Source organism: Hipposideros armiger, unplaced genomic scaffold, assembly GCF_001890085.2.
Source record: "Hipposideros armiger isolate ML-2016 unplaced genomic scaffold, ASM189008v1 scaffold_280, whole genome shotgun sequence".
Taxonomy (NCBI): Eukaryota; Metazoa; Chordata; class Mammalia; order Chiroptera; family Hipposideridae; genus Hipposideros; species Hipposideros armiger.
In genome coordinates, this window is record NW_017731630.1 from 1,618,182 (window position 1) to 1,632,857 (window position 14,676).

At 47.1% G+C, this 14,676-nt stretch overlaps 1 protein-coding gene across 18 annotated transcripts in view; it reads left to right on the forward strand.

The window, feature by feature from the left end:
• PTK2 (protein tyrosine kinase 2) overlaps positions 1-14,676 on the forward strand; it is a 188,561-nt gene that overhangs the window by 101,990 nt on the left and 71,895 nt on the right. For all 18 annotated transcript variants that reach the window (XM_019657844.1, XM_019657843.1, XM_019657827.1 and 15 more), the window contains 3 exons: positions 715-832; positions 6,075-6,105; positions 7,831-7,883. In XM_019657844.1, coding sequence (XP_019513389.1) covers positions 715-832; positions 6,075-6,105; positions 7,831-7,883 — 202 coding nt within the window. The remainder of the gene's footprint in view (positions 1-714; positions 833-6,074; positions 6,106-7,830; positions 7,884-14,676) is intronic.

Sequence of the window (14,676 nt, forward strand, 5' to 3'; positions counted from 1 at the left end):
AATGTTCTTGTTTGCACCATCGTTTTCAGACTGTCCTTTCTTTTTTGCTTTCCCCCAAATAATATTAGAATAATGCAGATAAAATAAATTGTTCATTAAGGGGGTTATGAAAACTGCGTGAATTAGCATATACCTGCATTTGAAATAAGGTACATCTTTGATTGTCTCCTGGATAGCACGTAACGATAGGTCTCTAGGAAGTTTATCAAAATTGCGTGTTTTATATTAGAGTGACTCCAAAGCTCGTAGGCAGAACATGCTATGCATGCTAAAAATAATGAAATTTGACTACTTTAATGTTAGAAAAATTATGGTGGATGGTTGATAAAATTTACCCCACATTAGTCTAGTTTCTAAAGGAAGCCATACTTTAACTTAATGATTGTCTAAGTTCTTCCCTTAGTTAGAATGTGCCAGAGGGGCCAGATATTCTGAAGGAAAATATTTGTTTACCCCTTTTTGTTCTAGAAAGTGAGTCTCAGTTTAAGTGCTTTTTCTCTTTTCATCTGGATTTGCCTTCTGTCACATAGGAGAGGGATAACATCCTCAAATGTCAAACACGCTTTTTTCCTCAGACCTTATGACAGGCTTGTCCCACCCCCACTCCTGCCTGTTCTCAAGTGCATCCAGCGGTCTGATGTCATGCATGGCACAGCTGTCCCTTTGATTATCGGAGGAACAATGACGGCTCTTTCTTGGTCTCCCCCTGTTTAGCCTCTGACAGTGACAGCACCGTCGCTAACCATCGCTGAGAACATGGCTGACCTGATCGATGGCTACTGCCGGCTGGTGAATGGAGCCACGCAGTCCTTTATCATCAGACCCCAGAAAGGTGAGCTGCCGTTTCTGTCTGCGCGTTCCCACCTACCCGCCAGGCGAGCCCACCCCCACCAGCCTCTAATTCTCTCCATACCTGTGATTATGAAGAGGAAACGACTGGCTCAGCCCAGTAAACCTGTGTTCTTGTTTTCCTGGGGGAGTGGTCCCGCTCACGGCCTAAGAGCTGGGTTTGAGTAGAGCTTAAAGAAAGCGGCTGTGTTTTGAGCAGCATACTTGGAATATCTTCTAGTATTTTTAAGTAAACTTTTGGGATCATGTTCTGGATTTTTTTGTTTGTTTGCTTTCTAAGTCTCTTAAAACACATGTAAATAAAGCCTCTTTCCTGTTCTTTCTTCTACATCTCAGAAGCTTAGAGCAGTCCAAGAGCAAAATTGGTTCTCAGTCACGATGTAAAATCAGCGATTAGAATGCCTAAGTATCCTAAAAGAAGGCAGCATCACTTCGGAAATGAGGCGGCTTTTTGTAAGGCAGGAAGAAGGGATGTTTCAGAGATTGGGACTTCCGAAATAATCAAACGGAAACATGCCCACCAGGATAAAGCACAGTGGAGCAGGAAACACTGGGCTTCGGGGGCGTATCACCTTGTGGGTACAAATCATGAGCTGCCTGTGCTGCCACCTGTGAAGCACCTGACCTTTCTGTGCCTCGGTGCCCTCGTGTGTAACATAAAGAGTGGTACCTGGCTTCTGTGGCGCTTGGGGGGACAGATGACCACATACATGAGCGGAACTGAGCCTGGCACAGACAGCGTTCACAAAGCGTCATTCTCTTGTGTCCCCATTGCTGCTACCAGTGGCCGTGTGATCCTGACACACGATATGAACCTTGACTTGGCGATCCCTCACCTGTAAGAGAAGAGTGATGCTTTGTAGTGTGGTAGGCGGTTCGCAGCAGCCCCATCGAGCAGGCCGCTCTGTGGCGGATGAGCACGGGATTCCTTCCAGCTCTCACCTCTGTAACGAGGATGCGTTCAGAGGAAAGGGTCAGGAAGGCCCGGCGGGGTGTGGCCACGGACGCAGAGCTGGGTTTCAAAGTGCCGTTTTCTTCTCCTCTGGGGAGAAACATTTTGATATCAAATCTCATGAAATGAGATGTATTACATCCTTCATTCATATGAAAAGAGCATACATGAAAATGCTTCTCATACAAACCCAGAAGAGCATTGGTGTTACCAAGTTTGTGTTGCCTTCACAGAATGAATTATCACGCTTGATAATTTACTTCCCTTATTCTAAATCACAGCGTATTTATTTATTACATGACTGCTTTGTAATAGACACCTAAAGCAAACATATTGCCTAACAGATAATATTTTAAGTCAAGTGTTATTAACGGACAGTAGTCAGAAACACGTGGCAACAGCACGTATGCGTTTTTTAATTTAGATTTTTTTTTTTTAATTTCAAATACGTAAGTGTAAAACATGTTTCTCCAACTCTGATGTACTGTTTTCCTGGCACTGTGCTTTAAATAGCGGTTCTCCACGTCCCCATCTGTCTTCCCTGGATCATGAAGTGCTTCACGGTCAGCAGCGTACCATCGTGTTCACGTGCTTATAATAACAGGCCATAGCAGTTCCACGTGATCAGGAAGCCGTCTGTGTGAGCTCTGAGCGTGCCCAGGTGCCTTTTGCTCGTTCTGTGGTCCACCGTGTACCAAGTACTTTCAGGGTGGTACTTAGTGGGCGGAAAACACAGGAAGAGCCCCAAGCCCAGTGCCCTGAACCATGTCCGCCAAGTTTCTGCGTGACCTCGGCCCTTACCATAGGCCGTCGCCTCACCTGCCCTCCCCCGCAGGAAAGCTTGATGGCACCTTTTGGATTTTGGTGAGATTCTCAGAGGAAAGAACTATGCAGGTTAATATAGGGTCGCCATTTCATCGTTCATAAGGAGACTTCCTATTTGTAGGGTATAGTAAACACTGTATGTTGCGAGCGAGGGGGTGCATGACACAAAACCCAGAAGATCCAAAGAACCAGATTAATAGAGTTCATTATATAAGTATGCAAGTGATTCTATTAGTAAAAGAAACTTTTTTTAAAGCTGTGACACAGAAGGGAAAACGCTTGTAATACAGCCAGTAAAGCATTAAAATCTGTGATTTTTCAAGTGTTCTCCCAGCTCATTAAATAAGACAGCCCAGTACATATAAAAACGGGCACACAGATGTCCGGTAAACGAATGAACACAAACAGTGATGATGCCGTTTCATGTTTATTAGATGAGGGAAAGACGGGTACCATCCGTTCTTGGCATGCGTGTTGGAAACTGCTCACACCCTCTGTTGGTGGCCACGCAAATTGGCATGGCGTGTTCAGAGGACGGGACAGCAGTGGCTCCCTGCCCAGTGGGCCACCTCCTAGCAATCGGCCCTGCCGAGCCACTGGCACAGGATGCCCACTCAGCCGTGTTTATAACAGCACAGTTAGAAATCACCTGAGTGGCCACAGAAGGAAGGTTACTAAATAGATGAGGGAGCATTCCTGATACAGTACATTCAAGCTGTTAAGAATGATGACGTAGCACTGATTTTGTGTTAAAAACCTACATGCGCATATCTGTGTGTGTGCGCGTGCGTGCGTGTATAAGCATAAGGGGAGTCCAGTGCGTGTGTGCGTGCGTGCGTGTATAAGCATAAGGGGAGTCTGGAAGCCTGGAAAGTTACGTGCCCAACTGGATAGTGATACTTTTAAGGAGGATGCAGTTGTATTTGAAGTGGGGCGGAGGGGCGTCAACTTTTCCACTTTCTTCCACATTATATATCTTTACGATTTAGATTTGTTACAATGAACCTGTATTAGTTGTTCAATTAAAAAACAATAGCTAAGAACTTTTTTCAAAGTTGAAAGTCTCAGTTCTAAAAGTCAAAATAAAAACATAGGTTAATACAAGGCACACCCTTATTCTTGGAGAATTTATTCAGTGAAGCGATCCACACCACATGAAGCGTGAGAGGTCATGTGTTATTCATTCAACTTATAAATTTAAAGCAATGTTCAAAATTAACTCCTCGAATTGGGCATTTTAGTGAGTGAGTACTTGTTTTTTAATAATGCTGGTGCCATTTGTGTTGGTTGCCATTTTGCTCAATATTCTTGCATTCTTGCTTCCTGGAAATTGATGCTCTTAAAATCTTTCAGTGAAGCTTGCAGCCTTCTTCTGCTCCTGCCGAGCTACTCAGGAAGTCTGTATTAACCAAATATTTAATAACTGGGTGTTTTTCCTGTGAGAAAGAAGAAGTTTCAGTTTCTGGCAGACAGAAGCCGCACTGACGCGTCGTTTGAAAGCAGATCGTTAATTGACAGAGTTGGGCGGGGTACGCGGTAGCACTCGGGAGAGTGAACTCACGACGGGCTTTTCCACTTAGTCTGGCTGTGGTCTGCATGGTCTGACTTGGGGGTTTTGCTTGAAATTGGAATTATACAGTGGTTAATACAAGGGGTGCCAAAAAATTGTATTCATCTTTTGTTATCGGTATATATTGAATATTACAATTTTAATACAGTTTTTTTCCTTTCTTAATCTTCTGTCAGGTTCAACTGATCTCACAGATTCATTGCACACAAATTTTCAAATATCGAACAGTTAACCTAAGACTCATCGCTTCTGTTCCCCCTCCACTGTAACCTATCGCCGGTTGTGTTTGTGACTTAGTACAGTAAAGACGTATTTCATAGCGGCATCTTTGTGTGCGATGAAGCTGTGAGATCAGTTGTGCCCAACAGAAGGTTAAAATATGTATACATTTTTTGGCACCTTCTGTATAATCTGTTATTTAAGGTCACAATTGTCCCTGCAGATGAGGCAGTATGATCTCTGTCTTATAGGTATAAAAGCAGTTGTTCAGAAAGAGCCACTGACCTGGGGTCCACGGCTGATTTTATTCATTTACCCAACAGTAGCTGAGAGCCTCTGAGTGCCAGGGGCTCTGCTGGGTGTAGGGACGCCCGTGGGCAGGTGAAGTCTAATCTTCGCGTTATCTGACACGTGGGACACGCTCAGTTAATACAGAAGGGCCGTCCACAGCCTCTTGAGCTATTCCAGGAGGGGCTCTTAGAGGAGATCGTGCTTAAATGGGGCTTTGAAAGACTGAGGAGGGGTCGTCCCACCAGAAGGAAGAGCATCTTTCAAGGGGTGGAGTGTGTGACGGCAGCACGACATGTTCAGGGAAAAGCAAAGCGCAGTCGCATAGCGGCAGGGAACAGTGGAGGGTGAGTCCAGAGACCGCTGACAAAGGTGACTTCAGTGGGCTCATGGGCCTGAGGTCAAGGGCAAATGCCCGGGGAGGAGTTCGGGACAGACGCACAAATGACTGCACCGGGGTGGTACCAGGGGGCTGCCCGGGGAGCGTCAGAGAAATGGGTGGTGGGTGGGCACGTCCCAGCTCCACCCTGCAAACGCGGGAGACAGGAGTAGTGTGCCGATGGATGTGGAGCAGGGCTTAGCGGGTTAAGCTGAGGTGCTGACGTGTCCTCCCACCAGCTATCGAGAGACACTAAAATTCTAAGCGGGGCGCTGACCTGGTGGACTCACACTCGGGGAAGATTATTCTGGCAGTGATGTAGCTGGATTGTAGGAGCCTATTCGATTAATCCAGATGAAAGAGATTAAATGGAGACACCACGCTGCCTGCTTCACAAAAGGAGGGGTGGGGAGAGTCCCCCCAACCACTGAAAAAAGTCCTGAGCTTCACTGTGAGGCCAGCAGCAGCCAGTCGCTGTGCCCCAGGGGACGAGCCCACCCGGTCTTTGGTGGCAGACGACCCCATCGGTAGATGCCCCTGGGCACGCTCGGCACGGCCATGACTGGGGAGCCCTTCAGGTCGCCGCCCTGCAGGCCCGCCTGTGCCTGGGCTCCTGCGGTGCCTCGGACCCTCTGGCAGCCACACGTGTGGATCCGTGTCTCTGTGTTACTGCCCAGGTTTGGGGGTGCTGCTGATGAGGTGTCAGTCACAGTGCAGAGTGTCCGGCCGTGGGTCAGGGATGCTGGCTCTGACCGGAAGAAAGCCTCACCTTTCAGAGCGCTTTGCTTTCATTCGGCAATACCTCTTACGCAATACGTGCCTCTGGTCAGCCGGTGTTGGTTGTAAATAGTGAGAATAAAAGCGTGACACTAAGCTGGACAGTGTGATCATTTCCTCTGAAGGGCTGTGCTCATCATTCTCTGATTTCTACACATAATCTTTCAAAAGGAGTAGAAGGAACCTTACCATTTTCTTCTCTTTTTTCTCCCCAGAAGGCGAACGGGCTTTGCCATCAATACCAAAGTAAGTGCTCCTTTGTCATATTGTGAGTCACTGTGCTAGAAACGTCAGGAAATCAGATAATAAATATTTCCAGAAAGCAAATTAGTTGTAAATCGTGTTATGTATTTAGGTTGCATCAAAAGTTTAAAGTGAATTTTTCCCTTTATTTTAAGTTTGGCAGGGAACTAAAAAATACAGTGATAATACTGATGGGGCCTGTTAAACAGTGACTCTATTGTTGTTGCTAATCTGTATAAGAACCTGAAAATCCAGCTATTTTACAAGTGAGAAAATTAAAAAATAAGTAATGTATGTTAATTTTTTACTTGTTGGTGTCATGAATTTCTTAATAGATTTGTTGATCTATAAAATTTTAGAAATTGAATAGTATTTCCATAAGAACTTACTTAATAACGTCTCTATTGTCAGCCAGTGTGTTAGGAACTGGGGACCCAAAGAAAGTTAAATCTAGGCATGCAGATGTGCAGGACAGTAAACGACCCCAGTCGAGTGCTCAGAGAGCAGGTTGACCAGAATCCCCCGCACCTGTAGAGGAACACCTCCGCTGGGGGCCGCTGGGGAAGGAGGGGACCCGGCATCCTTGTGCCGCCCTGCCCCCTCTCCACTGCCAGTCCATCACCAACTCCTTCAGTCCTGTCCCAAACCCATCACGCCTGTCCACTATCTTCCCCCGGTCCCTCCCGATTTTAGCCTCTGCAGTAGACTCCTGTGTCGGAGTCCTCAAGACCACCCCAGGTTCCAGGATTCTCTAGAGCAGCAGTTCAACCTTCCTAATGCCGCGACCCCTTAATACAGTTCCTCAGTAGACAAGTTTTACAGTTGCATATTGAATATTTCTAGTTCTTAAAAATGATATATTTTAAGTTAAAATATTTCCTAGTATGAATTCTATATACTTTGAAACCTATGTAACTTTCCTAACCATTGTCACCCCCAATAAACTTTAAAAAAAAATTAAATTCTATATACTAGGAAAAATTTCTATTCAGTACTTTGATAGTAAGTGCTGATGTATCTGGAAGAAAAGTTTTACAAAAAGATCAAAGAAACTTCGACATCTGAAGACAGTAGGGTTCCTTTATTCTATATGTTTTGTGCTTTCCAAAAATTTCAAACTGAACTTCACTTGCAGTTTTTAAGTGTCGCAAAAACTTTTGGCCAAAATTTTATTTTATGTGGGTAAATATGTAAAACACGAATGTCATTGAACCATTTCTTGAAACAGTAGCCAGATACATTAAGCTTACCTGTTTTCAGTTCAAATTATAATATGTTAATATATTATACTACCTGCTTTTATACATGCTCTAAATTTAAGAAGGACCAGTCACACAACAGTATTTCAAATTATGTTTTAGAGAGCAAATTTCAATCCCAGGTATTTTTTCCCTCTATTTTATAACTTACGGGCAATCCCTTGCAGCCCAGGATTTAAACTTAAAATTGTATCTAACCATATCCATCACGTTAAATGGTATTGCAGTGTGTTAAGTCATGAGTTGCTTTCTCAGAGCAGTCCAACGTTCTTTCAGTTGTTTATCTTAATTTCTAATCTTTAAAACATCAAAGCAATCTGTTTCTTTTAAGGGTTTTGGGCAGTAGAATCCAATTTTTTTAAAAACCCACCCTCTGGAATGTGTCCCCACCGAAGTGGCGGTGCCGATAGGGCCCGCGATGGCTGTGTGGTCCTGAGCGCAGCCCTCACAGCAGGCCCCTCTCTTGCAGGCTCGCCAACAGCGAAAAGCAAGGTGTGCGGACTCACGCGGTCTCCGTGTCAGGTAAGAGGCTGCCATGGAAGCGCGCACAGCCGCTGCGGGAGGGCGATCGGTGCGTGTTAGAAGCCTGTTCATTTTTACTTTGATCACTCCTGGAATAGCTTGTAGAGGTAACGCATCCGACTGGCCCGCTTTGCATAATTTACCGCCATGAAATGGGTTTAAGTATGGCTCATAGATGTTTTCTTGATGAGAAACATGTATAATACCAGATTACTCACAAGATTATATAGAATTCCAAGTTATTTTTCAGTGTTACTGTCATGTTAATCATACTCAGAGTGAATTTTTAGTTTTGAAGTTGCCATTGTAATTTATCTTTGCAATTCAGAATTTCACAGAGTATACTTTGTATATGTATTTTTTTAAGTTCAGGTTACGTAAAACATTTTTTTAATGGTTTTGGTCTTTCACAATTAACATAAAATGGTGTTCGAATATTGCTGTTTTAAAAATATAGTTAAGATACGGGTGTGAGTGTTATCTTAACTATTTGTTGGTGTGATGAGTGTGCTGTACTGTCTTGTTCCCCGTTGACAAATGTGGAAAACAGAGCAGAGGGTAGGGGTGGGGAAGGAAGTAGCACCTTCTCTGGACCCACATTTGGTGTCTGAAAATCCATATACTGTATGTGCATATATACGGATACACGTGTGTGTCTATATGCACGTATATAATCTGGTTTTACAAACGTGTTACATTTCTAAAATATGTACTAGCTTTCTCATAACTCTACTATGTGACAACCTGACTTAGAAGAAGCCTAATTCCTGGTAGTTTAATTTGCCTGAATTAATTTTCCCTGAAATTTAGTTCGATGCTTTTGCCTAGTGGATGACTGGGTTCTTTTCGTGTTTCAGTGTACAAATGTAATGGCTTATTACTATTTTATTGTGCACAAACACCCCATAAGCCCCTCTCAAGACATATAAATACTGTGCCATGTTTTTATGCTTGGCTAAGTTACTCTAGTGACCGGCCGCGTGTGCCGGATGTCTGTCGGGGCACTGGCGTATGAGGCCGCTGGCCGCGTCCTAGCCGGGTAGAGAGGAGGTGCTGCTGGGCAGCGTCGGGGCCTGACGGCCGCAGGGCTGCCAGCATGTTCTGAAGTAGAGTGGGCCGTGCCTGGACCGTGCCTGCATGCGGCCTGGACCGTGCCTGCATGCGGCCTGCACCGCACCCTCCCAGCCCCGCAGGGATGCCGGGTCCCTAAGCCGCACTCAGCATGTGCGTCTGTGGGGCCTGCCGTGCTCAGTTTATGGTGGGAACGGAGATCCGGGAGAGGAAACCTGGCCTTTGGGGAGCTGGTAATCTCACTGCAGAGAGAAAGGCCAGCACATGAGTGTGAGTGTGTAAGTGTGAGTGTGAGCTTGAGTGTGAACGCGGTGAACCAGAGTAGGGGCAGTGGCTGGCCATCACAGGGTGTGGTGTGTCTGTAAAGCAGGTGACATTTCAGCTGGCTCTGAGTAAGTGTCAGTGCCCAGGCGAGGCCCGGGGATGCTGATATGCCTGGCGGCTGTGTGTGTGTACACGTGTGTACATGTGTGTACACACGTGTGTACACGCATGCTCTAGTCACGCCCTCCCGGGAGGTGGCAGGACTCTGCCACTGGTGCTGAAACCGAGCAGGTCTTCCCGGAACCTCGGCTGTCCTGCCTCCTCCTGACTCCCCATCCTTCCGCATCAGCGAGCGTCCTCAGTCCTCAGCCGTTAAACCTCAGAGCTCCTTTAGCAACTGACCGGTCATCATCTGGCCGCCGGGTGGCGCCTGTGCCAGCCAAGCCCCCTGATGCTCCTGCCTGTTTCTCCTAGCTGTCCCTTAACTAGGGGCTCAGACTGCAGTCCCCTCCAGTAGTAGCTCTTTGCCTGCTCCAGCCTTATTGAACTGCACAGGCGATTCTCCAGCCAGAGGGTTTCAGGAGTCATTAGTGATCCATCAGACCAAGTTTAGACTCCTTACCCAGCCCTCACGGCCCCTCCCCTCCCCACACTGTTTTTGGCCAAATGAAGTCGGGAATTTGCCCCTGCACCCCACCTTCATCCTCCGGGGTGTTCTTTCTTCACATGTCAGTCTGTCCGTCCCTCAGAGTCAGTAACACTGTCCCGTATCGCACCACCACTTGGGTGATTCACAGATCCAGGCAGAGTGCCCAGAGTCCCGGGGCTGTTTGGTGTCGGCGCCAGCTTTTTAGACTCCTGTTGATCCGTTCTCCTTCCCCCGATGGCTTGCTCATGTCGGTGGAACTGGACTAACGGGGATATTTGTATCTTCCGCAAAGACCAGAAACATGCCATCTCGCCAGCCAGCTGCCTGTGTCTGTCACCTGACCCCTAAGCATTGAGCTGACACCTAGAAAGCCCGCCCTGTTACTGAAGCTCCAGGCTATTTCTTTACCCGCAGCCTGGGACCCTGCACCACATGGGTGTAGTGACACTGGGGGAGAGGCCCCAATGACCCCTGGATGGCTGGGGCTCCGCACCCGCTTCCCACAGTGAGCCAGGTCTGTCTCCAGGCCGTGGGCTGAGGCTGGGGTCTCACTGGAGGCCGGCCGGCCGTGACTTCGCTTCTGTCATGCTCCATCCCGTTTAAGCCCTAGCAGCCCTCGAAACTGGGTATTCTTCCGCTGTACAGTTCCCTTTTACATTAACTCAGGCAGCAAGTACTTAACGGAGCGCCTGCTGTGTGCCAGGCCCCGTTCTAGGTGCTGGGTGCGGTGGTGACCACAGGTGAGTCCCCTTCACGGAGCTGATGTTCTGTGGAGGAGACAGACCGGAGACCCTGGCAGTCAAGGGCAATGGGGGCCAGGGGGTGCTGTTTCAAACTGTGGTCAGGAAAAGTCCCTGAGCAGGTGACATGGGCAGGCCACTGAGTGGATTGAGAGGTGGCATCATGCGGACACTGAGGAGCAGTGAGCGCTGGGCCCAGAAACGAGCTGGCGAATCCAGGCACCGGTCGGGGTGGGGTGGGCGGCGGTTGCAGCGAGCACCGTAAAGGGGGCAGGAGACCGGGGCTAGGGCAGTCAGGGCGCACCGCAGCCAGCGGGGGACTCGCCTCCTCCCTGAGGACTGACTGTGCTCGGCATGGCCTTAGAGAGTGTCTTGTTTAAGCCCGACTTTTCATCTCCCCATTTCACAGATATGAGGAAAGAAACTCCTAGAGGAAACAAACGGGTTCGGTTCATACAGCTTGAAAATAATGGAGCTGGGGTTGGAACTCAGGTCGTAACTGTCCTCCAGGCTCTCCTGCCTTTAGTCCCAACTTAAGGGAGTTTGCCCCAAGTACAGATGAAGAAGTGCTCGGAAAGTTCTTACCTTATCTCCACGACCAGGCGCATGTCCCCGCCTCCTGGAAGCCCTCCCTGACTACTCACTCCGGCACTCGTCTTCCTCAGAGCTCCCTAGCCCTCTGCACAGCTCCCTGGTCGTCTCTAAGTGGATGTCATCATTTTAGAAGCAAAAGCCTCTTGTCCACTAGAACGCAGCCCCATCACAGGCAAAGACACACTCTGTTTGTCTGTTTATTGCCTGGGACTTAAGTGCTTAGTAATGGTTTTAAAAGAACCGACGAGTGCCTGAGCAAGGTGTGGAGACGGGCTGGGACTTAGAGGGATGCATTCAGGTAGCGTGAACAGGAGGAAAGGCAGGAATGCCTGGAGCTGGCAGTGACACTGAGAGTTGCTGGAGTCCCCAACGATTCCCGGGAACGTGACTGTCCTGGATGCTTACTTTCTAGGAGGTCTTAGGCAAGAGCATGGAGGCCAGGCCACAGAATGAGGTCGTGGTCGTGAGCTTTCAGCTCGCAGCGGGTCCTTGGGCGGGAAATAAAACAGCACCTTACATCCCGGAAATACGATAGCAGGCGCTCATTCGTGTTTCATTGCAAAGGAATTGTAGTTTTTAGATCTTCCGTAAGATCACAGGTACAATTGATCGTGAATATGTGGAGAGTTTATCTTTGAAATCTAGACAAGGTTCCTTTATAAAAATAAGTACAAGGTGAGCATCTAACAGAAACTTCTAATAGACCAGTGTATTTCCTTGAACGTATTATTCTGAGGGCCTCAAGTAAGTTTTTTAGCCTAATTATTCCGTGTTTAGGAAACTTGCGCTTATTATAGAGCTCAGGTAGAACTTAGAACCGAGAGGGTGGTGCTTATAATAAGAGGTCTGTAAGCGGCTGTACTGGGAGTGTGACCTGGATCGGGATGGGTGCCTGAGCCAAGTTTGTGTGGGTGACAGTTCCCAGGAATACAGGTATTTCCGAGGAAAATCGGTGAAGAAAGCAGAATTTAAGTGTCTTGAAGGAATAAACTAGTTTTTGCTCTGTTGGTTTTGAGCTGTAGGGTTTGCTTTGCTTTGTTAATACACAGGCCGCAGCCAAGCAGTGAAAGTGCAGGTGGGTGTGAGGCGACTGCAGGCTCACCCCTGGTGTCCCCGGCGGGCGCTTGGGGGGGTGTCGGCGTCCCACACGAGGCAGCTGCGTGCTGTGAAATGGGTTTTCTCTCTCGTTTCTGCCGTGAAACCAACACGATGGCCTTTTCCTGGTGGTAGAAATGTTTGGTTGGATGTCTCTGCTGAACCCTTTATGAGGAGACTTTTTCAGTATTTATTGCAAATTAAAATTTTTTGGTTGTTTTTTTTACCTTATAACTGAATCTTTTGGTTTAGTTGTTAATCATTTAACATTATTTCCTTTATATGAAATCACTTCTAGGTTTTTCAAGTTAGTGACTGACAATTATTTTAAACTGAAATATACTTAACAAAATAAATGTTATTTGCATTAAGTTGCTTCATTACAAATTCTACAACTACTTTACATATGCAAAAGCAGTTTGTAAACTTCTGTAAAATATATCGAGTTGAGTGTACATAGTCCGTAATAATTATTGCATTTTCTCCCTTTCCCCACCATCTCTGAAATACAGGTCTGACATCCATTCATTCGTTGCTGTGTCGCTGCTTTGTAGACACATGTAGCCACTACCCAGAAATGAGGCTCATGCACGCGCGTTGTCTTATGTAACCCTCAGGACAGTCCCTGCAGTATCTCCACGTACACATGAGGGGACATTGCGGCTCGGAGTTGTTGTGACCTGGACTGTTTGTGGAGCAGTAAGCGATAGAGGACCTGAGTGGGGAGCCGGCCCACTGTCCCTAGTGAGGCCTCCCTGACCCCACAGGGGGCCGGGCGGTGTTGGTGGGCAGGGAAGGGAGGGGTACTTGGAAGAAAGTTAGTCCTTTGTAGCTTCCTCATTGCCCGTTTCTGACAGACACCTGGGTTAAGATTCAGAAGTCTGCCCTGCTTCCAAGTTTGAAGGAATTGTTTCGTATGGCTTACTCACCAGTTTCAATTTTGATAACGCTGTGATTTACAGGGTAGTCTGCCTACTGCTGAAAACTTGATGACAGTGCTAGCTTTCAGGAATTTTTAAAACATGCCCCATTTAGAGTATGGTCACCTAGTACGTACAAGGTTAGTTTTTGTAAATTACATGCTTTCTGGCATAATTTATTCACATTAATGCTGCTGATTGTTTTGTGTGCACAGAGCGGTGAGCCCTGGGTGTTGCTGACGTCTTCTCAGTAAGGACCTGGCATGCTGGGAATATGCCTCATTTCCCAGTGCTGTTAGGAGAGGCTCAGCCACTCGAGGCCTGCGCTTGTCTCAGACTGGGCACAGACAGGAAGGCAGAGCCCGCGGAGCTGAGTAGGGAAGTGAATGATCAGAACACGCCCTCTGCCGCCTTCCTCCCGCCCCCTTCTCCTGCCATTCCCTCATTTGAACCCTCTGCCTCCTGAGATTTGAGGGTGCTGCTTAATCATTCATGTCCACCCCCTCTCCGGGTTCCAAAGGAGTTGAGAGAAACACTGGCGTCACATAGACCCTGAAGTGCCTACGTCGTATGTTGTAACGCAGTGCCCTTGAATTGAACTGCGCCTCTCAGCGCAGGCACGGCATGGACACTCGTGGGCCCCCTGGTAGGGAGCTGCGGTGACACTTTCTCATGAAAAAGAGCCCAAATGAAAAGCAGAGCAATAGAGAGCACCGCACAACTTGAAAGAGGATGTTTTCATTACAAGCTCTTTCCTGGCCACACAAACGTGTTCGCTGAGCCCTGCGAGCTGTGTGTGCAGGATGGAGAGGAGCCAGCTTCTGCCTCCCGACGTACGGGCAACGCAGCGCTTCCTGACAGACTCGGAGCAGAAGCGCCTTTTGTCTCTGTAAAAACATGCCCCACGGTTGGCAGTGCTGGGGGTGCTTGGCTCCCAACCGTGGTCCTCTGGCGAAAATTAACACAATAATGAATGAACTTTATAATCTTTAAAAATTGTATTACTAGACTACAAGAAGCCCAAGTAGCATCTTGCTAAATATAAAAACAAATATTGCTAATATCAAAAGGGCCCACTATTTATTTAACTTCCTAAATTTTAAAGGACGGCTTGAAACTATAAATTCTAGAATTTGATCTCAAGTTTGTAGCATGTCGTGGCTTCATAATCGTTGTGTAATTTATTAAAAGCAAAGTGCATGAGTCAGGACAAAAATAGTTGATATGTTCACAAGCAAGAAACCATATGAATGAATGGATATTGTTATGCTTTTGAATGTTTCATTTTTTTTTTTAAGATTTTTTTTTTTAAATTGGGGAATTGGGGGGATGGGAATAGCGCTGGGGTATCGGGGGAAGGGGAACAGTTGCTGTCGTTTTGTTCTTCAATCTAGTTGTGGAGGATGTTGCTTCACTGGCCCAAGTTGGCACCATCATTGCGCTCTTCCCGGGCGAGGCAG